General features: G+C 37.7%; 1 protein-coding gene across 4 annotated transcripts in view; it reads left to right on the top strand.

The window, feature by feature from the left end:
- The window catches only part of LOC111169844 (BRCA1-A complex subunit RAP80), a 137,318-nt gene that overhangs the window by 88,610 nt on the left and 24,283 nt on the right, over positions 1 to 24,425 (top strand). For all 4 annotated transcript variants that reach the window (XM_089909722.1, XM_089909721.1, XM_089909724.1 and 1 more), the window contains exons 9-10: positions 2,272 to 2,372; positions 8,186 to 8,348. In XM_089909722.1, coding sequence (XP_089765848.1) covers positions 2,272 to 2,372; positions 8,186 to 8,348 — 264 coding nt within the window. The remainder of the gene's footprint in view (positions 1 to 2,271; positions 2,373 to 8,185; positions 8,349 to 24,425) is intronic.

Genomic DNA, 24,425 nt, shown 5'->3' with positions numbered 1-24,425 from the left:
ACTCAGCCACAAAAAAGAATGAAATAATGCCATCTGCAGCAACATGGATGGAACTAGAGATTATCATACTAAGTGAAGTAAGTTAGAAAAAGATAAATACTATATCATTTATATGTGGAATCTAAAATATGATGCAGATGAAGCTACCTACGAAACAGAAACAGACTCACACACATAGAGAACAGACCTGTGGTTGCCAAGGGGGAAGGGGGTGGGGGAGGGATTGAGCAGGAGGTTTGGGTTAGCAGATGCAAACTATTATATATAGAATGGATAAACAACAGGGTCCTATTGTATGGCACATGGAGCTGAATTCAATATCCTGTGATAAACCATAATGGAAAAGAATGTAAAAAAGAATGTATATGTATGTATAACTGAATCACTTTGCTGTACAGCAGAAATTAACAAAACATTGTAAATCAAGTATACATCAATAAAAAATAAAATATATAATTTAGAAGCTGTGTATAAAAATTTGTCCTAAATGGGTAAAACACAGATTGAGTATAGAAGTCCATCTTACCTATTTTGTTTTGTCTCATATTTCTGGCAGTTCCAGGGGTCTGTTATTCAAAATTATAACATCATATTAGTGAAGAAGCAGGATTACAGCCTTATGCCCATGTTGTGCGTGATGCTAGTATTATTTACTTCTATGAAACTAATGTCCTCTTAATTTGTCTCTATAGTTGAACATTTCAGCCAGAGAAAGCTTAATTAAAGACCTTTTATTGTTACAGTAGTACAAGCGGTGAACAACTCTTATTTTCTAACAGACTAAATGTCTTTTTTGGTTATATCTCTCAGGGAGGCTTGACAAAGAAGATTTTGAGGTTTATGCACTATAAGTCTTTTTCCAACAAGGTGGTAAAATCTGTGTGTGCATCCAGTTTTCAAAATATTATGATGTATTAAAATACAGTTGACACTAGAAATGTATATAATCATTCTTTGATGATTGAGAAGATACCTCAGTACCTTTCAGGTATACTATTTGCCCAGCATTTTCCACTCATTGTATTTGTGAAGCATAGATATATAATACCAGTTGGGTGTATAGTGTGTATAGTGTAGATAACAGAGAACTTTCTGGATTGTGTTCTCAGATAAATTTCTAGATTTATTGTCATTTTTTGAAATATTGTTAGTGTTCTTTTGTTATATCAAGTGATAGGTGTCTAGACCAGAAGTCGGCAAAATTTTTCTATAAAAAACTAGATAGTAAATATTTTAGGCTTTGTGGGCCATACAGTCTGTTGAAACACTCAGCTCTGCTATTTTAACTCAAAAGTAACCATAGACAGTATAAAGAAGAATGAATGTGGCTGTGTTCCAATAAAACTTTATTTTCAAAAACAGGCAACTGGCTCTATTTGGCCCATGAGCTATAGTTTGCTGACCCCTGAATGAGACCATGAGAGACCTCATCTTACATCTCCATATTGCTAGTAGCCTGTACAGTACCTGGAACTTCTTCCATAAATATTTATTGCATTAATGTTGAATGAATAAATGCTGCTTAAAGAATAATTAAAGAAAGGCATATCTTTGTTGAGAATGTATTTTTATTTCTGCTCCCAATTTTTGTCTTCTCTAATCATCCCTTTAACCTCAGAATTAGCATCGGCAGTGTTTTGTTTTCTGTCAAAAAAAATATACTTTAAAACCAGAGCTATGCTGGAAAGAAGCCACATGGATTAACTGATGAATGGATAAAGAAATTATAATATATCCATACAATGGAATACTACTCAGCAGTAAAAAGGAATGAACTACTGATATATGTAACAACATGGATGCTTCTCAAACACATTATGCCAAATGAAAGAAGTCAGACATGAAAGATGACACACTGTGTTATTTCATTGATATGACATTCTAGAAAAGGCAGAACTCTAGGAACATAAAGTAGGTTGGTCATTGCAGAGAGCCAAGTAGGAGGAGGATTGACTGCAGAGGGGTATATGAGAACTTTTGGGGTTGTTAGAAATATTTTACATCTTGATTGTGGTGGTGGTGATGTGGTATAAATGATACCATGTATACATTGTAAATATTTGTCGAAACTCACCATACTGTATACTGAAAATTGGTGAATTCTGTTGTATGTAAATTATGCCTCAGTAAAGCTTTAAGAAGAAACAAACTTGATCTGTATTTCCACTGCAGAATTATCATACCCTAAGCTTAAGGAAACAGGTGTTTGTTTTCTTTAACTATGAAAATACAAAATGAAAATTAATGAAGTTTTAATTTTTTAAATCACAGAGACACAGCTAAGTTCCCCTGAAACTTTTGACCTTGAAAAAGAAGACTTTCCAGGTAGCAGAGAGACCGTGGATGAAGCAAGAATAATGGCAGATAAGGAGGTGAATATTACTTATAATTTTTCTCAAGTGTTTTCTTTCTACTGGTAGTCCTCTCTCCGATGCAATATTGACCTTGGATGAAAAGATTTAGGTGACAGAGGGTTAGGCTTTTATCTCAGATTCTTAAAAATGAGTTCAGCACTATTTCTAAATATAACAGTAGTTACCAAATTCTTCAGTATTTTAATATGCTTTATTATTTCCGGTACAGATGGGGAAATGGAGGTTTAGGATGTTGGCTCAATTTGTTCAAATTCAAACTGCTAATAATGGTAGAACCAGGATTTGAACACAGATTTGTCTCCAAAGTCCTGGAGTATTTTCCATTATATACTGATAAGTAACAGAGATAAACAGTCTTGGAAAAAGTCACTATGTTTACATTACGACCTAACTTTCAGCCCTAATTTTGAGACATGATCAGAAATGCAAAATCAGGATAGCCGCGTGATAAAATAGGCAAATCTCTATTTGCACTATTACCTTTCCTAACTTCACATATCTGACATTAACCATAAAGCTGATTGACACAAGTTTATACTTCTGATTAAGATTCAGTGTATATTTTTTCATATTGAGTCTGACAAAACAACTTAAATGCCAAGAACTCTTTTAAAAAATTCAAAATCTTTAAAATTTGTTGGTGTGAAAAGCAGCCTGAGAATTAAACTAGTTTTTCTGTGAAAATAAAATTTTTGGTTACATATGTTTATACTATTTTATCCTGAGCAATTTAAAAAAGCTTTGTTCTGTTATTCCTTTTTATACTCTAGGTTTTTTTTGAAAACAGTGTTTACAGTGGAAGTTAGATCCCCTTCCTAGTTTCTGCACTGCAGGTAACTGGGTAGAAATTCTGCTTTCATGAATCATGCACACTGTTTGGTTCCCTGGAACCTGATCTGTCACAGCTGACAGACCAAGATTCCCTAATGCCAGTGGTGTTAGGAAAGATGAGGACGCTCCCTGCATCAGGGCTACTGAGGATAGATTCTGCTAGATAATGTCAAAATGGCCTCCGGTTCTTTTCCTAGGGAGGGACCAGAACCTTCTAAATGGGGATGGGGGAACAGAGTGTTATTAACATAGTTATCCTAACATGCATAGGAAGCCCTGCAAGCCCTTAGTTAATTGAGGTTGATTTCTTACCCGTCCGTGACTGCAAAGGAAACTTCTTTGTTTGGGGCAAAGAGCGTGAACCCTATTTAGAAGTTATATATGTCTGCAGCACTTCACATCAAATGGATGGAATTGTATGGTCTTTTGCACATTGAATGTCCTCTTTTTGGTGTTGCTGTTTGCTGATATCTGTGGATACTCTAAATAGTCTTAGAAGTTTCCATTAAAAGAAGTTAGAGGGCTTCCCTGGTGGCGCAGTGGTTGAGAGTCCGCCTGCCGATGCAGGGGACATGGGTTCGTGCCCCGGTCTGGGAAGATCCCACATGCCACGGAACGGCTGGGCCCGTGAGCCATGGCCGCTGAGCCTGCACATCCGGAGCCTGTGCTCCGCAACGGGAGAGGCCCACAACAGTGAGAGGCTTGCGTACTGGAAAAAAAAAAAAAGAAGTTAGATACTGTAGTTTTGAGTCATTGCACAATCACTAGTTACAAATCACTTATTAGAAAGATAGAATCTGGGCATTTTATGTGTGCACAGTGATAGTATCATAATGGGTATGGACTCTTGCCCTTGGAATCTGTGTATCGTGTCATCTGCCCTAAAATTTCTTGTTTATTGGAAGGTGGTATGGTGTAGTGCAAGGAGCTTGAGCATTGGAATTAGAAGACATGGCTTTGAATCCCCGCCCCGCCACCTTGGGCAGGTTAATTAATTGTTTTATTCATTTATTTGGCAGATATTATAGTGTGCCAGTCATTGTTTTAGAGGCTTGAGATATAAGGTAAATAAGAAAAAAACAATCCCTGCCTTCAAAAGGACACATAAACAGATAATTGTAATGTAATCTGACAAATGTAATGTTAGAGAGTTGCCTAGGGTATTAGGGGAACATAGGAGAGGAATGCTTCTTCATTTATAAAATGGAGACAAAAATAGCCTATTTTATTGGGTTGCTCTGAAGGTTAAATTAGATAAAGAATATAAAACACATAGCAGGAGTTGGCACAAGTAGAAATATGCATGTGGAACTGCTTTGTAATGTATTGTGGCTCTTCATTGATATTAGCTTACTAATGACAGAGAACTGCTTGACAGTATTTGAGGTATTTGGAATACCTTTGCCAGAAATGTAGTCCCTCTTGATTTGATTTTCTGCAATGGTCAGATTCCTTTGGAAATAACATTTTTGAAATATCTTGCCTGAGAGTTTCCCTTAGTTGGGGTCTCAGATATTCTGTACTCAGAAGGGTTAATAGACTTTATTCAGACTGAAATACAGTTGACCCTTGAACAATGAGGGGGTGAAGGGTGCCGACTGTTCATGCAGTTGAAAATCCATGTATAACGTATAGCGGGCCCTTGGTATCTGTATTTTCCCCCTATCTGTGGTTCCACATCCGAGAATTCAGCCAACCACAGATCATTTAGTACTGTAGTATTTACTGTTGAAAAACATTTGTATGTAAGTGGACCTGTGCAACTGTAGTCAGTTTAGTCAGTTGGTTTTTAAGTTAACGGTGTTAAGTAAGCTGTCTATGGTAAGAGGGGAAAGATCTAAACAGTTTTCTAAGCTACAAATAAACCTGGTGGGGGATGGGGGGGGTTGGTGACTATAGGACATACTCTCATTTTCATTGGGTCCATTTCTTGAGATGAGGTTTCTTTTCAGGCCAGAAAGTAAAGGCCAGCCTTTAAGAGATCATGATTTGGTGTCCAAGAACTTCTTTTGAGAAATACACGTATAGTATTTTAAAAGAAGTGGAAGCATCTCTGCAGAGACCCAGTCCCTAACTACATAGTCCTTATAAGAACTTCTTCGCTTGTATCTTTTCCTCTTGAGGCTTCTCCATTGTAGCTAATATTTAAATAGACCTTTTTAATGGTGCTGGGAAAAATCTTAGGTTAATATAAAAATGTTCAGAAACCTTCTGGGTTGCCTATGAATGTGATTGGAAGTGGGCTTGTATTCACAATAAAACAAAAATAGATTGATTCCTCCCTCTTGAATACTACATTAATAGTTGGAGGTACCTTCTCTGCATTTTATAGAGCTCGTAATGAATACAAAGGGGTGTAGTACTGGGTGTGAGCACCAGTGACATTCATGTCATACAACATTTCTGTGCTTAGTGAACTTCAGAATGTCAAGTAACTGCTTAACTGCTACTAACTTTCATTAACTCAAGACTACTTGCAAATTATAGGGTATATTGATTTTTCTCCCCTCTGCTCAGATGGCTTTGTATTCACAAGACAACTTTTTCTTGTAAAATTTGTGAACAGAGGAACCTGGGTTTGTAAGAATCTCAGTGACTAAGCTTGGAATAAAAAAACACCTAGAACTTCCAGACCCACTGGACTTGCCCCACATACTAGAGAAGAATAATAGAACCAGAGAGTCTCCCAATACCTGGCAGAGTCAGCTTTCAGAAACAAAGTGGAGCGGAGGGGTGCTTTTTGTTTTTGCCACACCGTGGTGGAGTACTGAGAGTTTTGATGCCACAAAGGCCTGGGTTTGAGTCTACATTGTCCAGTTACTCACTTTGTGATCAGCAGGTTACTTGGCCTTTCCAAGCCTCAATTTCCTCTTCTATAATACTGGAGCTAGTGATACCTGAGCCAATTGGGTTGTTGTGAAGGATAGTTATGGAAAATGCTTGGCCAAGCCTGGCATAGTATAGGAACTCAACCACTCTTAGTTCCTTTCTCATCTTTCTTTTTCTCCTTCCTTTTAAAGTAAAAGGCAGGTATGTGTTGAAAACAACGTTTTCTGGCAGTTGTAGAAATCGTTTTACTTGGTATTTATTTAGATGACCTGTTTCCCTCTCTGCTGGATTACATTCACAGGTGGTAAATTTTAGGGATGGCCTAAACTTAGAGACTAAAAGAAAAAAAACCACCCCAGTTGGCTCAGAGCTCAAATTATCTACCTACTGCAGTTTTGGTCCTATTTTGTTCTTGTATCAGAAGAGGGCTTATTTTTTTCCCGTAGTAAGGCATAATGACAGCCCAGGTGCTCCTTGCTCTTAAATGGAAGCAGTGACTATGCAGGACAGTTTCACGTTGATTGGATAGGACATGCTGTCCTTTGAATCAAGTGTTAGGCAGTAGTGCTGCAGTGCTCACACATACTATAGGATTAATCACTGCAGAGTTCTTGACTCTGACCTGTAAAGGTAAAATAAAACTGCCTCTGAGAGACTGGGAACTGTAGGAAAAATGATGACTACAAAACACTGAGAAGGGAGTAAGAATGACTTTGTCAGAATTGTCTTAATGATTTCTTCAGGCCTTCTTAAATATTTGGATCTTAGTTGTGTTTCCTCTTTCAACCCCAAAGTCACAAATAAAACACAAGAATTGGTTTTGTTTTACTGGTATAAGCTGAGACCTAGGTTCTTAACTTATTTTAGTTGTGTTGCTTTTGCTTAGAGCTCTTTTTTTTTCCCCCTAACTCTTGATATCTGAAGTCACTTACAGTGATCACAGTTCTTTGTGTGTGTGTGTGTGTAATTAATTCTTTTTTGTCTTTCAGTTTTATTGAGATATAATTTACATACAGCACTGTGTAAGTTTAAGGGGTACAGCATAATGATTTGACTTACATGCATAGTTAAATGATTTTCACAGTAAGCTTAGCAAACATCCATAATCTCATATAGATACAAAATTAAAGAAATAGAAAAAAATTTTTTTCCTTGTGATGAGAACTCTTTAGGATTTACTCTCAACTTTCTAATATATAACATACAGCAGTGTTAATTATATTATCACACTGTACATTACAGCCCTAGTACTTATTTATGTTACAGGTCAGAGTTTGTACCTTTTGACTGCCTTCACAGTTCTTTTGTGAGATTGAAAAAGTGTCTCTTTTTAAAAAAATTATTTATTTATTTTATTTACTTTTGGCTGCATTGGGTCTTAGTTGCTGCACATGGGCTTTCTCTAAGTTGCGGTGAGCAGGGGCTACTCTTCATTGTGGTGTGCGGGCTTCTCATTGTGGTGGCTTCTCTTGTTGTGGAGCACAGGCTCTAGGCGTGCAGGCTTCAGTAGCTGTGGCATGTGGGCTCAGTAGTTGTGGCTCACGGGCTTAGTTGCTCTGTGGCATGTGGGATCTTCCTGGGCCAGGGCTCAAACCCGTGTCCCCTGCACTGGCAGGCGGATTCTTAAACACTGTGCCACCAGGGAAGTCCCTGAAAAAGTGTCTTTAAGATGCTGTTGATAATACAAACTGAAACACCGAAGATACCAACGAGGACAGCACCTTGCAGTGTGATAGAGAGGAATGCTGTCAGGTTTTGGAGCCAAATAGTCCTTGGTTTGAATTTCAGCTCTGCCACTTATTTATTCTGTAACTTTGGGCAAGTTACTTTACTGTTTTGGACAACACTTTTCTCAAGTGTAAAAAGAGTGTGTTCGTACCTTTGTAAGATTATCATGAGGTTTAAATGAGTATCACATGCAGAGTGCTTAGCACATAGTAGGCAGGCACTGAATACGTATTATTCAGTATAATAAATAAATATTAACTATATTAGTGTATCTCCCAATCTGCTGTCCTGAATTTGGCAAACTGATTGGTATTACCTCATTGAAAGTAAGTGGAATATAGGATGGAGTCTTGCAGTTCTTTTTGGGAAAAGATACTTTATAAAGTAAAGCTAGTACAATTGCCATTTGTCATGTTCTTCAGGTTCTTCAGGTTGATAACAGGGAAGATGCTGAGAAGGAAATACCTACTACTACCTTCTCATCTAGTACCCAGGTATCCTGCCCACTATGTGACCAAGGCTTCCCACCCACAAAGATCGAGCGACATGCCATGTACTGCAATGGACTGATGGGTCAAGATACAGGTAAAGCCAGATTCCTTTCTTCAACTGTGTGGTGGTTTTGTAATCCTATACGGTACAGTGCAACAGACAACTCTTCTTCAATGCTAAAGTTTGGGTTTTTTTTAATCTAGCTAATTATCTAGTGCTTTTCACGTTCGTTATTACTTTATACTATTTTGTTGCACATACCTCAGGACAAGGGGAAGGGAAAACTCTTTCAATGTTTCACACTTATTCTCTGCTATAGGCAGGCCAGAGATCATTGTTATCCCATGGACCTTGAATTTCAATTTATATATTCAAATACTGAAACTCCTATGGAACTTGAGGAACTAAGTTCTAGAGTTGCCCGTTTTTCATTCAGAATAAATACCGTGTGTGTGTGTGTGTGTGTGTGTGTGTGTGTGTGTAAATTCTACCTAAAGATAGTTAACAGCTGAAAAATATCACTAATTTCGGGCTTCCCTGGTGGCGCAGTGGTTGGGGGTCTGCCTGCCGATGCAGGGGACGTGGGTTCGTGCCCCGGTTCGGGAGGATCCCACAGGCCACGGAGCGGGTGGGCCCGTGGGCCATGGCCGCTGAGCCTGTGCGTCCGGAGCCTCTGCTCCGCAGCGGGAGAGGCCACAGCAGTGAGAGGCCTGCGTACTGGGAAAAAAAAAAAAAAAAAATCGCTAACTACCATTAATGTCCTACATGTCTCTGCTGCATCACCCTGGACGTGTTGGTTCTCTCTCGAAGAGTACACAAAAGGCCTTGGTTTTCGTGCAGTGTGACATATTGGGCAAGAGAATCTGCTTGTTCATCACAGCCCTTGAAATACCACCCCTGATCTTGCCTTTCTGTTTATGACTTTAAACTCTAAATATAATAGAATCTGCACAACTCTGTGGTCTAACATGTTGAATGTAACCATAAATTAGATGATTTAGAAGTGTTGCAACATTTTTCTCAGTGCTACTTGGTTCCCATAACTTAGAGATATTTAATCTGAAATTGTATTATTGTGAGGTGTTTTATACATTAAGATTTCCAGGAAAGAAAGGCACATGTTATTTAATTTTTCTGAAGTTGTACACTTCTTATTAATTAAATAAGGAAGTACCTAAACTTAAAATTTAAATAAATTTGTTGATTTTTCTGATTGTAAAGTAGTACCTGTTCATTGTAGTATGAATAATAATAATGGCTTACATTTATTGAGTACTTGAAATGAGTCAGGAATTATTTACATAAATGAGACCATGCCACACGTGTGTAATTCTGCAATTTGCCTTTTTTTTATTTATCAGTAAATTTAGATCTTTCTATGTACAGGTATATTTTTTACATAGTTGAGATCTGACTGTATGTAAAATTCTGTTTTGTTTTTTTCTACTTAACAGCATAAAAATTTCTCCATGTCACTATAAGTTATGTGTAAAAATATTTTTAATGCTTATATAATATTCTGTAATCCAGATTGCCTCCACTTATTTAATTGTTGTGTGTTTAGAATGCTTCAAGTTGCCATGTTATAGTTATATGACAGTGAGCTTTTTATGCCTAAAATTATTGCTGTATTTTGGGGTTATTTTCTAAGGATGTATTTTTAGTTTGGGTGATAGTAAAAAAAGATGGGCTCTGGAGTCCAATCAGTCTGAGATTGAGTCCCACCTCTGTCAATTACTAGTCTGTGACCCTGTGCTAGTTTCCAGGCTTCCCTTCATGTGTCTGTCAAACAGTAGAAATGACCTTATTTGGTTTTTGTGAGGTGGAAGGAGATATTTTAAGTGTTCAGCACAACATAGTAAGTACTTAAGAACTTTGATCTGTGGAATTCCCAGTAGTGGTATTACTAGGTCAAAGATTTTGTCATCATTTTAAAGGGTTTTTATGAATAGCATTGTAGTCTTTTAAATACAATGAAAGTTGAAGGCCTAAATCTGGTCAACTCCTTTAATAGAAGAGCACTGTAGGTCTAGGATTTTAGATGCAGTTTTACCTTGACATAGCTCTTTAGTTTGATTTTTAGTGGAGAGTTCCAGTGACTGAAAGAATTCTACGGCTGGGCCTTTGGTGACCAGAGAAGGGAGAGACTATTTTGTCTATCTCACCAAACACCTTACCCAACTGGTATTAGTTAGTGAGTCAACAATGCACTCAGCACTGAGGTCCAGAAATAAATGAGTTTGAGAAATTGAATCCCCATTGAGTTCTAGGAATAGATGACCTTCTTCCAGTCAGAATCAAAAGGTAAAGAGTATAGAGTAGCTCCTACTGATATCTCCCAGACTGAACGCTGATAGTCTGTGCTTAAACAGGAAGCTTTGGTATTCATCTCTGTCAGACATCTTTCAGCTATATGATATTTGCTTTTAAGTTTGTTCTTCCTTACAGGGGTGCGGTGGAGCAACTCACAGCCCCAAATACTTGATTCAGGCTTGTTTCTGAGTTTTCTCAGAAACCTAATGCAGACGTATACCACCAGAACCAGGTTTTTCTCATTGAACTTGTTGAGAGGGTGACACCATCAGGAGGGCAAAGTAGACTGAGACTTGCATTGTTATCCATTCAGGACAAGCCTTTCAAGTTCTCTTTAATCCGTTAGGCCAAGTGTCAGTGATCCTGTGTGATGCTGCTCAGTTGGATTTACACTCTGGGTCTTGAGCACTCTTTAAAATATTATAGATATAAGTGTGTTTTCTGATATAATTGGAAGTCCTTATTTTCTTGGCACTGTATGTCTTGTAGCCCTGATCCAGATGTCTCAGACCTCCATCCAAAGATGTCTGCTGTATCCTGAATGACTGTCACAGTTTATTTTTTATGAGGAAATTTGTTTTAAAAATTAGTTCAGGGACTTCCCTGGTGGTCCAGTGGTTAAGACTCTGTGCTTCCATTGCAGAGGGCATGGGTTCGATCCCTGATCCCTGGGGATCCTGCATGTCGCTGTCCCCAGAGAAGGGTGGGCTTAGCCTGAGCTGGATAGGTTTGGACAAACCCATAGGAAAGTAGGGGGCCCTTTATCCTCTTATGGGTTAGATAAGATAGGAAGCAAGGGAAACAGCCACTAAATGACAGCTTCCACTTAATCTTCCTAATAGTGTTAGCTTACCTAAATTACCGTTTCTGAGAATGTGACATTTTAGGCCTTACGGACAAGTTTGGAGCAGGGAGTCCTCACTGGAACTGTCCCACTCTCTGCGTACTCCTCTACTTTCCTGCAGACAGAGCTTGGGGCTCTACGTGGGGTGGGGGAAGTATTGATAGTTGGATGAATTATGTGAAACACCTACTGGTGTGCCTGGCATATAGTGGGTTTTCGGTAAATTTGCTGTCTTTATTTGGTTTCTCCACCAGTTTCCTGCCTCATCTTCCTTGCCAGGGATAGTAGTGATTGTTCTGGTTCCTCTCAGCTTTATGACTGAAGACAGAGGGCCGTCCACAGCCTTTTTTTTTTTTTTTTTTTTTTTGCGTTACGCGGGCCTCTCACTGTTGTGGCCTCTCCCATTGCGGAACACAGGCTCCGGACGCGCAGGCTCAGCAGCCATGGCTTACGGGCCTAGCCGCTCTGCGGCATGTGGAATCTTCCCAGACCGGGGCACGAACCCATGTCCCCTGCATCGGCAGGCGGACTCTCAACCACTGTGCCACCAGGGAAGCCCCACAGCCTAATATTTTAATCTTTGGTAAAAGGAAGCCTTTCCCACAATGGAGGGGAAAGAGTTACACATAACCCAGTCTGGGAGACCATTAGCCCAATGCCTAAGGGGATAGAATAAGAGGGAGGACTTCCCTCCCAGAGCTAAGTATTCAGCTTTCCCCTCCTTCCTGTTTCCCCCTGAATCTGATCCTAGACATGCTTGTTTGGCTGTGTAAAAGAAATAGTAATTAGAGTCATTTACATGAAGTGTCTACCATTTATGCCTAGTTACCGTGCAGCACAATAACAATTATGCATATCATTAAATGTGTCTGATTAACTTTGCTGTAAGTTTTATTTTATTATAATACTACACTCTGGTTAAGTTGACTCAGTCTGCTCAGTTTGTTGCTCAATGACATGGCTATCTGTTCACAACTGTGGAAAAATTAGAGGGAGTGTCCTTTAAAGGCATTGTTTGAAGGGAGATGATTTGCTAAAGTAATCTAGACTGGAACAAAAGCAGGTTGCCTTTGCATTTGCTTTTTGGAAAATGTCTTTGAGACCATTTTCATTTAAACACCTAGGAAGAATAGAGGTCTTCATTTACACATCCAGTAAATACTTATTAAATGCCTACTACATGCCAGATATAGTGAACAGAATATACAGAGTCCATGTTCTCAGAGAGCTTATATCCTAGTAGTGGGATACCATTACAATAAACAAGTAAACATATAATATGTCATGTTGATAAGTATTTTAGAGGAAAAAAAGAAATCAGAGGAAGAGGGGAATAGGGAGTATTGAGGTCAGGAGGTGGCAGTTTAAAATAGGTGGTGTGGAAGTTTCCATTGAGAAGGTGACATTTGAACAGAGACCTAAAGGAAGTGAGGGAATAAGCTAAGAGAATTTTGAGTGGAGAGGAGAGTGTTACGGGCAGAGGGAACAGTAAGTTCAAAGACCCTGAGGTGAGCAGGCTTGGCGTATATGGGGAATGACAAAGAAGCCAGTGCAGCTGCAGTAGAGTAAGTGAGGGAGAGATTAACAATGAGACCAGAGAGGTAATTGGGGAGGGGACAGGTAGATCACATAGGGCTCTTAGGCCATTAGCGAGGACTTTAGCTTTTAAAGGAGGAAACATTGGAGGGGTTTGAGCAAAAAATGAATTAATATTTGAACAAGGGATCACTCTGGCTGCTGTGTGAATAGATTGTTGGGTGACAAGGGTGGAAGCTGGGAGAACAGCCAATGTTTTATTTTTGGTAATAAGATAGAGTGGGAGAAACATGGGCTTTGGAACTAGGTAGATCTGAACTTAAATTTCAGCTGTAATACTTGTCAGCTGGGTAATGCTTGACAAATTATCTTACTCTTTGAGGATCAGGTGCCTCATTTGTAAAATTAGTCTAACATCATTAGGATTGTCATGGGAATCAGAGATAAAGCACCCAGCACTGTGTCTAGATTGTTTTAGATATTCAATAAATGGTAGCTACTGTTATTATTGAATATTTTTCTTGCCTGTGTAGTCTTTTTGAAGTCTGTGTTTCTGTGTGCTAATACAATACATAAAGGATAAGCCACCAGCCAGCTAGAGCTAAGGGAAAGATGAAAGGCAAGGAAAGGCATTAGAGTCAGAGTGCTAAGAATAAGTTTAGTGAGAAATAGATCATAGCAGAGCTAGGAAAGCTGAAGGCATTAACTGTATACACTTTGGGCCTAGATACAGAGGTGTGGATATTGCCAGGAGTGGATTTTCTCTCCATGGATATTTCTTGGAAACATAACGGTCGGTAAGTAGGTGGGTAGAGGTATCAAATCTCTTGATAGAGATTTGCCTGAGAGCTATCAGAGAAGGACTGGGACCTAGAATAGGCTTGACTTGGGTGAGTCAGCAAAAATCAGAAGACCCAATCATCTCTAAGTAACAAATTTCTTAAATTAGACAGAGTTGACTTTTTCTGTTTTATATATCTGTATTTGCCTACCTGAATGTAATTTGTACCCCATTCAGTCTTCTCACTTGTATTAATGTGGCTTTTGTGGTACCCAGGAGGATTAAGTATATCACTATTGACACCTAACTACTGAGGTATTAACAGTTGGGAAGTAGCATAGGTTTAGTAGAAATAACATGGATTATGGAGACAGACTGACCTGTGGGAAGATATACAAATCCAAACAAAGTGAGATTACAGTGCAATTGGATAGATAAAAGGCATACACATGAATAACTGTAATGCAAGGTCAAAATGACTAAGGGGCATAAAGATAAATTCCTGTGGTGTTTCAGAAGAAACGTGATTAGAGATTTAGAAGGAAGGGCATTAATGTAAAATAGCAGTAGGCAAAACTCACGTAAATAGAAAAACATGAAGAAACATGCTCTACAAGAAAGAGCATGCCATTCAGTGTGGTTGTAGTATGGGCATTATGAAAATAAATAGTAGGCAGTTGGAGAATGACAAACATAACTTGAGTTATATGGGTTAATACAGGGTAAAGTTTTTTTCAACTTGTGAAATAATTATTTACGTGTTTACTCCAGTAGAGTGTAGGACTCTTTTGGGTTCAGGTGTTGGAAAAAGAATTCAAGCAATCTGAAGCAAAAAAGAGAGGTTAGTTTTCATAATAATTGGGAAGCCTGGGATAGGCTTTAGGCAGAGCAGGATCTAGGAGCTGAGATGGTGTGTCTCTCCATCTTTCGGCTCCATTTGTCTCTATTCAATAAATAGGCTTTTTTTTTTTTTTTTTTTTTAAGGGGCAAGCAAAGTGTCTGCCAGCAGCCGTAGGCTTTTAGTCTTTAATGGAAAGAAGGAGTTCTTTCTCCTGAGACCACAAGTTAGTCTAGAGAAAGACTCTGATTGTCTTTATTTAAAGTGTCCACCCCTGCTTTAGTCACTCTTACTAAGTGGATGGTTATGTATCATTTTATATAAGTCAGAACAAATAATGGAAAACCCTATTAGTATCTATCAGAAAATTCTATCATTCCTAATAACAGAAAACACCATTTTAATTAATGTAATTAATTATTAAATGGGTTTAACATGTAAGGTTTCTTTTTCTCACATATCCAGATGTCTAGAGTGAGGCAGTGGCTCAGTGATGTAATGAGAACCTAAGCTTTTCTCTTTTGGCTCTACAGTCCTGTACTTGTAGCTTCTTGACTTATTGTTTCAAGATGGCTGTTAACATCTCTAGACCTTACATCTGTGTTCCAGGCAGGAAGAAGAAAAAAGAATAAAGGGGTATGGCTGTAGATTGTGACTGCTGCAATCTAATAACTCATTCCTATAATCTCATGGAATTGAGTTTATTCCAAATTGTGGTAGAATTAGGTCAGTTATGAATTTAGTGTTCATGTCTTTATGTGTAAAAAATTTAACGTCTTTGAAATCATTGATTAATTTGCTTCTTACAGTGATTCAACTTAAAAATTTTCATGTCCTGCTGTTAATGAAGTATTGTGTTAGGTGCTGGGAGTGCTCACAAGGTAATAAGGTATATGATACGGAGCTGAATGGGACCCCAAATTTGTATTCAGGGAATTCACAGTCCAGCGAGACAGACTTGGGAACGACTAAATATGATACAAGTCATATTTAGCGCTAAAATATAGTGCTAAAATAGAGGCACTAAGCACTCACAGAGATGGAAGGGATTATTACTGATTGGTGAGAAAAAGGACAGATTCTTATTTAAATGTTCCCCTAGTATCAGGTATGGGTTTTTAACCCTTTTTCCCCCCCTTTATTGAAGATATGCATCTAAAATAGCAACAAGCCTTGTAAGGCATAAATTGTCTGAATTTCTGATTTTTTTCTTTAAACCAGACTACAAAAAGTGAAATTACTGGATTATATGTATAAAGTTTTAAGATTGCTTTCTGGAAAGGTTATACTCATTTAAATTCTCACTGGTAGCACGTGAGAGTGTTCCTTTCACCACACCATTACAAATACTGAGGAATATTACTTTTCCTTTTTTTGTTTTTAAAGCATGGTATATTCAATAGATAATCAGTGATATTTCATTATATTTTATATTTCTTTGACTAGTAAAGTTGAGTTTTTTTTCTTTTTTAAAAAAGCCAATTTGTATTTCTTTTTTGAGAAATTGTTCTCTGAACTTTCCCAAGTATCTATTGGGTTCTTAGTATTTTTCTTATCAATTTATATAAGTTCTTTACAAATTATATTTTCCCTTTGCTTCAAAGGTGCTTTCCAGGTTTTTTCCACCCACCCATCAGTTCTTACCAAGGTTCCAGTTTTATGCAGCCTGGCACAGCAAGCCCATTCTTGTGCTTGAACAGCCAAAGCTTTCATTTCTTAAAGCAGAAGCAGTGCTGATCCTGCAGAAGGATCTAATCAGTGTGAATAGCAGTGGCACTGATATGGGGGAAAAAGTATTGGAATCCATGCAGAACTGGGGAGGAGAGGAGGGTGGGTGGGCAGCAAGGAGAAAGGATAAAGAATTCATTGCTGTTGATAATGGGAGGAGGAAGCTAAGAGGTGGGAAGAGGTGGTGGCCTGGTACAGGGGTCAGCAGGAGCTGGATGCCCAAAGTGATATATCTAAAGTGGATTCTTCTTTGATAAACTTGACCCCAGACTGTTTGGTGTTTCTGTAGAGGCCATCATCTTATTTGAATGCCTACTGACATAGAAATATATCATAACTCTTAGCCACTGGATGAATCCTTAGACCAAGTACCTCCACTCCAGACTTGTGATGTTCCACTGCTTGTAACTCTCTCCTCTTGTATTAATAATGTAGCAGAACTGTGTGGTCCTGTCCCATCCCTCCACCCCTGTCATCTGAGTTGTCTTCTGATAATTTTTGTTTAGCCTTTCTGTGGAACATTTCCTTGTATTAGCTCCACTATGATGCATTAATAAGGTTACTGTATGATATGGCATGTGAAAATGGCAGTCTGACTGCAATCCATGTCTACTTGAGTCCTCAGTGTCTTCACTCTTCCCATTTTGTTCCTCTTAACCTTGACTTTGTTTTACTTACCCCTAATCATTATGCCTTGCTGCTAAAGAGCCAGGCCTCGGGATTTCTTTTAGCAGGTTTTTTCCTGCTAGGTGTGCTTATTCCTTCCTTGAAAAAATAAAATAGCTCTTATTAACACCGGAATAATAACCAAAGCATTATGTGTTGAAGGAATATTAACAGCTAAAAACTACTTAAGAGAAGTTCTCTCACTTCATGATTTAGTCACATGTTTCAATCCAGGCATCTAGAGCATTTTAAGAAAGACGAAAGTTCAAGGAATTAATATTAGATCAGTCATCTCCATTATAACTATCACAGAGCCACAGTCAGGACTATAAGTATCTTAGAGGATAAGTGTTATTGTTATCTCCATTTTATCCATGGAGAATCTGGCATCAGAGAGGGGTTTAGTACTTGGCCAGCATCAGATAGTTAAGCAGCAGAGCCAGGGCCCGAGCCCAAGTATGCCTGACTCCAGAGTCAGTCATTTTTCTTCATTGCTGTGTTCTGTCTGCCTTCCCGTGTGCAGAGGTGGGGACACACACAGTAGGGGAAAGTATGAGGAGACTATATAAGCCTCAGTCAGTTTTAGGAAGGCAGAGTACTGATAATCCTTCACCCCTGAATGCAGACATGAAATCTGATCTCATCAGAATTGACCTTGTCAGCTTTTCAGTTACCGAGAAGAAAAGTTTGATGGATTCAAACTGTTTCCTGGTGAACAAGAGTTGATGTGACCGACGTAAGTCATCTCTGTGAAAACATGTGTGCAAAGTCAAAGGATCAGACGATGATGAGAATTACTTCTGGTGGTGTGGAGGCTGACCATTCACAGACTTGTTACTAAGGAGTTTTCTAATGGCTTAATATAAAGGAAGCACTTGATAGCAAGATGGATTTTTTTTCCCCATTAAGTAAAAGGATTTAATTTGCCAAATCTTTGTAAATCATACCTAGTATAGCTACCATTTATGAGCACCTGCTATATACCAGGAGCTGTACTTTTTGTATATTCTGTTTTAATTCTCACAATAGTCTTTTGAAGTAGGAAGCTGAGGCTTGACGGGAAAATAATTTCCCCAAGGTCACATACCTAATAAGTGGCAAGAACTCACAACCAGCTACACAACCAGCTTTAATTCAAAAGCTTGTACTCCAAAGAATCATCCATGAAATATTGAGATTTAAAAAAAAGTTTCAGAATACTGAATACCAGTATGGTAGTTAATGTATTATTTTAAGAATTTGTAGTAAAACTGTGGTTTTATGTAATAAAGTAATGATAATTTTGAGAATAAAAGCTTCTTGGTGGGGGTGGGTGGAGGCAGAGGATGGGATCAGGAAGAAGCACAGTTAGCTACTCAGTTTTGGTAATAGTCTACTTTTTAAGTTGGATGATTGATTTGCATATATATTCTTTTGTACATATTATAAAACATTTTAAAGAGCTCATATGTTTCTGTTATGCTCCACTGTCATCCATTTCACTTTCATAGGAACCTTGATAAAGCAGCAACTAGTAAAATTCAGAGAAATTTAGTTTTTTTCTGCATATGGAACTCATTGAGTATTATCTTAATTTAGGCTGTGATGATAATATGTGACCACTGGATTTGATTGTCATTAATAGTCTTTAGAAGCCTCTTAGGGTTTTTATTATTATTAGGGTTTTTTCCAGGTTCTTTTATCTGTGCCACCTGTCTTTCATACCAGTTTCTTCAAAAGACAATGGCCAATTTAACTTTGATTATTGTCTTGCAAAAGGACTTTGTGTGAGTTTATTTTATTTTAATTACAAGAACATTTCAGACATAAAAATTGAAGGAATATTAGTGCCTTGAAACCCCCATGTGCCATCCATTTATCAACTCATGGTCACTGTTGTTTCATCTGTATTCCATTCATAACTCCCACTCCCTGGATTATTTCAAATCAGATCCTAGATACCATTTCATTATTTTCCTCAGTATCCCTGAAAGATAAGGCCTCTTTTTTAATAAAACCCTAACTATAATATTATCATACTGAAAAAATTAATATCATCAAATATCTGGTCTGTGTAAATCTCCTTGAGTCTCATAATTGGTTTTTACAGTTGGTTTATTACAGTCAGGATCCAAACAAGGTTCACACATTGCAGAGCATTTTTAATGCTAATATCTCAGGCTCTCTTAATTATAGGAGAGTCAAACCCAAAAGTGTTCCTTTTTTTTTTTTTTCCCCATATTTTTTGGCTGCGCTGCGTGGCATGCGGGAATCTTAGTTCCCAACCAGGGATCGAACCTGTGCCCCCTGCAGTGGAAATGCAGTGTCTTAACCACTGGACCACCAGGGAAGTTCCAAGTGTTCCTTTTTAAGACTGAAACGTTCATGATTAATACCTGTAAGCTCAGTAACAGTAACTGTGTCACAATTGTTTTTATTCTCTCCATAGCATCTTAACATAGTGCTATGCAGGTAGGTCCTTCGAAAATGTACTCCTTTAAAGCAAAAGTTGACAGGCTTTTTTAAAAGAGACAGCTAGTAAATATTTTAGGCTTTGCAGGCTACTAGGTAGTTCGCTTTGTCCTTTATAAAGATTACTGTTGATGTTCTAGTCTTTTGCATTTCCATATAAATTTTAGAGCCAACTTGTAAGTATGTTGTTTAGTTTCCAACTTTGTTTCTGGTAATATTCTTTTTCTTGAAGTGTATTTTATCTGATAGAACAACTAGACCTAGTTCTAGCCATTTCAGCTCTTTATGCCTACTGCTTGTCTGGTATATCTTTTTCCATACATTCGCTTTTAACATATTTGTGTTTTTTTGTTTTGTTTTTTAAATTTATTTATTTATTTTTGGCTGCATTGTGTCTTTGTTGCTGCGCGTGGGCTCTCTCCAGCTGCAGCTAGCGGGGGCTACTCTTCAGTGCGGTGCGCGGGCTTCTCATTGCAGTGGCCTTTCTTGTTGCGGAGCACGGGCTCTAGGCATGCGGGCTTCAGTAGTTGTGGCTCGCAGACTCTAGAGCACAGGCTTAGTAGTTGTGGCGCACGGGCTTAGCCACTCCACGGCATGTGGGATCCTCCCGGACCAGGGCTCAAACCCGTGTCCCCTGCATTGGCAGGCGGACTCCCAACCACTGCGCCACCAGGGAAGCCCCATATTTGTGTTTTTATTTTGAAGTGTGTGTCTTGTAGACAACATACTGTTGAGTCATGCTTTTTACCCATTCTGACAATCTCTAATTTTTAATTGGAAAATTTAGTTAATCATTTAATTATTGATGTGATTGGGTTTAGGTCTACCATTTAATTTTTAAATTTTTGTCCCTTTTGTTTTTTCTTTTCTGACTTATTTTGATTATTTGAATATGCTATAGAATTGCCTTTTTTGCCCTTTATTTTTTGAAGCTATACTTCTTTCTATTTTTAGTGGCTACTGGTGGGGCAAGGTAGGCTTTTACAGTCTACTTAGAGTTAATACCACTTTATGAAAAGTATAGAAATCTTACAATTGTATAGGTACATTTACTACCTTCCCCTTTATGCTATAGTTGTCATATGTCACATGTACATCTACGTATATTATAAATCCCATAAAACAATGTTATAGTTTTGCTTTAAATAGTTGCTGTGGATTGTAAAGAAATTAAGAGGAAAATGTTCTTTCCTAGATATTTACCATTTTTGATACTCTTCAGTTCTTCCTGATGATCTGAGTCTATAGTGTCATCCCCTTCAGCCTGAAGAATTGCCTTTAGCATTTCTTACAGGGTGGGTCTGCTGGTAACAAACTTCCTTAATAATTTTATTGTCTGAAAAATGTCTGATTTCATCATCATTCTTTTTTTTAAAGTTTATATACAAATTTTCTTTGTCTTTTTTTAATTTTTGGTTTTTTTTTAACATCTTTATTGTGTCTGGTTTTTAAATCTTTCACTTATTTCTTAATCTTTGCCTTAACCATTCCATGGTTAAGATAAATGAATTAAGCAAATGCTATTTTATAATTAGTATGAAATCAAAAATACGACTTTTTCCCAAAAGTTAATTGCTGAGCTTGGTTTTCAAAGAGAACCAATCAGATCAGAATTCATCTTTTACCTCCTTATCTAGCTCTTCTTTCTGATTTTCTCAGTTCTGTTAATATTATATTGGTTTTGTCAGTCATTCAAGTTGAACTTCTTAGGATCAATATCTTCTGAATTATCAAATGCTGCTGTATTTCTTTCAAAAACTACACCTCTGACATTCATTTAGTTTCCATCTGCATTTCTGAAATCCTGTTCATTGTGCACTGTTCTGTTCAAATATCATTAATTGGATTCTGTGCAATTTAGTTCCAAAACACTCAATCCAACAAACATGTATTGAGTACCTCATCATCATTCTTGAAGGATATTTTCACTGAATATAGAATTTTGGGTTGATAGGTTTTTCCCTTTTAGCAATTTAAAGATTTTGTTCCACTATCTTTTGACCTCCACAGTTTCTGATAAGAAATCTGCAGTCATTCAAATTGTTTACCCCTATAAATTGAAAACAGGTCACATTTTCCTCATTCTCTTTGTATGTTAAGTAATTTTGGATTGTATCCTGGACATTGTGAATGTTATATTGTGGATATTCTAGTGTGTGTTTTATTCCTCAGAAAAATATTATATTTTGTTTCATCAGACAGTTAACTGGGTTGGAATCAAGCTACACACTCTTGTTTAGGGAAGCAGTCCATATCTCAGTTTGGTTCTTTATCTTTAACTGGAGTCTGTCTAGTGCAAGAGTGGTTCTGGAGTCAGCCAGAGACCTGGGCAGAGTTTATTCACAGAATATGGGGTTTTTCCTCTCTGGTTTTTCCTCCCAGAATATTAGTCACTTTGGATTTGTCTGATGTTTTCTTATGATTAGATTTAGGTCAAAACATTTTTGGCAGGAAATAATAACAAAGAGAGTGTTGTATTCTTCTCAATGCATCATGCCTTTGTCAGTTTGGACTGCTCTAACAAAGCACCATAGATTGAGTGGCTTATAAACAATGGAAATTTATTTCTCACAGTTTTGGAGTCTGTTAGTCTGTGATCAGGATGCCAGCATGGTTGGGTTCTGGTGATAGCCCTCTTATGGGTTGCAGACTTCTGACATCTTGCTGTGTCCTCATGTAGTGGAAGGAGAGAGCTCTGGCCTCTTCAGTCCCTTATAATGGCACTAATCCCATTCATGAAGGCAGACCCTCTCGACCTAATCACTACCCAAAGGCCCATATTCTAATACCATCACACTGGAGGTTAGGATTTCAACATATGAGTGTTGGGGGAACACAAATATTCAATCCGTAACACATCACATCAGGGGGCAAATAATATCAGTTTGTGCTATTGGGGTTGTTAAATTTGATCCTCTAAGGTAATGTCTACCAGATTTCCTTCTGCAAATGTACCTTTTCCCTTTGTAATCAGTATGTCATCTGTGGGGTAATACTTTAAGGCTGTATGAACATCCTGTTCCCTAACAGGCATTCACCCATGGTTTTAGCATCCATTGGTGAGTCTTGCTTAAATTGTTATTATTGTAGTAAATGGTGATTTTTGTATTCCTGCCATTCTTCTGCATTAATTAGCTGACATTCTTCTGTAGAAAGAAACTTTTCCCTTTCCCATTAATTTTTTTAATGTGGTATGGATTCATTTTTTTAAATTTAATGTGTCATAATTCATTCTTTCTAGTAGTCATTTTGTTGTCCAAATTTGACCGGTGAAAGTCCCTTCAGGTGTCTTCTGTAACTTTTTGTCATGTGCCCGTCAGTTTTTTGAGCACTTCCTTACTTTTTAGTACAAGAAGTTGTGAGGTTGCTGTGACTTTTCCTGCTTCAGTCCTGGAATTTTACCATTTATCCACAGGTTCCATTCTTAATCATTATGCTATTTTGCCTTCTAACAATTTTTTTTTAAGCAGTACATCTTCATTGTAGAAGATTTAAGTGGGAAAAATTTTTTTTTTAATTGAGGTAACATTGGTTTCTTACATTGGAAAATTTTACTCAGAAAAAACTCACCCATGATTTGGTCCAGTTCAAGCCACTGTTAACAGTTTGATGTGTATCTTTTCCTTACTTTTTTGGTTTTATTTACACGCATACCTTGTTTCGTTGCACTATGTTTTATTGTTTTTTTCTGCAAATTAAATATGTGTGGTAATCCTTTGTCGAGCAAGTCTGTCAGCACCATTTTTCCAATAGCCTTTGCTCACTTCATGTCTCTGTTTCACATTTTGGTAATTCTTGGCAATATTTCAAAGATTTTCATTCTTGTATTTGTTATGGTGATCTGTGATCAGTGATCTTTGATGTTACTACTATAACTCACTGAAGACTCAGATGATGGTTAGCATTTTTCAGCAATAAAGTATTTTTAATTAAGGTATGTACATTTTTTTTTTAGACGTAATGCTGTTGCACGCTTAAAAAACTATAGTATACTAAGTACCTACTGTATAGCACAGGGAACTCTACTCAGTACTCTGTAATGGCCTATATGGGAAAAGAATCTAAAAAAGAGTGGATATATGTATAACTGATTCACTTTGCTGTACACCTGAAAGTAACACAACACTGTAAATCAACTATACACCAATATAAATTAAAAAAAAAAAAGATTACAGGGCTTCCCTGGTGGCGCAGTGGTTGAGAGTCTGCCTGCTGATGCAGGGGACATGGGTTCGTGCCCCGGTCTGGGAAGATCCCACATGCCGCGGAGCGGCTAGGCCCGTGAGCCATGGTCGCTGAGCCTGCGTGTCCGGAGCCTGTGCTCCACAATGGGAGAGGCCACAACAGTGAGAGGCCCGTGTACCGCAAAAAAAAAAAAAAAAAAAGAAAAGATTACAGTATAGTGTAGATATAACCTTCATATGCATTGGGAAACCAGAAAATTTGTGTGGCTCACTTTATCACGATATTTGCTTCATTGCACTTTTTTGGAACTGAACCCACAATATCTGTGATGTTGCCTGTAGTTAGCTTTGAACAGCAGGTTTGTTTTGAGACTGTTTTTTATTTTTATTGTTTAACAGTATAATGAATCCCTATGAACCTGTTTTCCAGCTTCAGCAATTACCAACATATGACCAGTCTTTTTTTATGTATAACATTCCTCACATCCACCTCCCACTAGATTTTTTGAAGCAGTTTTCAGGCATATTATTAAATATCGTAATATTAAAAGATAAGGACTATTTTTTAAAAAATACAGCCACAGTACCATTGTCACACCAGTCAGCATCTCTCTTTCCCCAGTCATATCATAATTTCTTTCTTAATGGTTTGTTCAAATCAGGGTCCAAACAAGGTTTATGTGTTACATTTGGTTGAAGTCTTTCAAGTTTCTTTTAATCTGTTATCCTTATCTCTTTGTTTTCTTTATAGTTTATTTGTTAAAAGATTGGCTTTCAGAATTTCCCTCCTGAATTTTGCTGATTGTATCCCTATTCTATCTTTAGCATG

The sequence above is a fragment of the Delphinapterus leucas genome, chromosome 3, assembly GCF_059928025.1.
Source record: "Delphinapterus leucas isolate spDelLeu-1000000601 "Yukka" chromosome 3, BTC_Dleu_Yukka2, whole genome shotgun sequence".
Lineage (NCBI taxonomy): Eukaryota > Metazoa > Chordata > Mammalia > Artiodactyla > Monodontidae > Delphinapterus > Delphinapterus leucas.
Note: the sequence above shows the minus strand (reverse complement) of the source record. Positions and strands in the feature narration are given on the sequence as shown.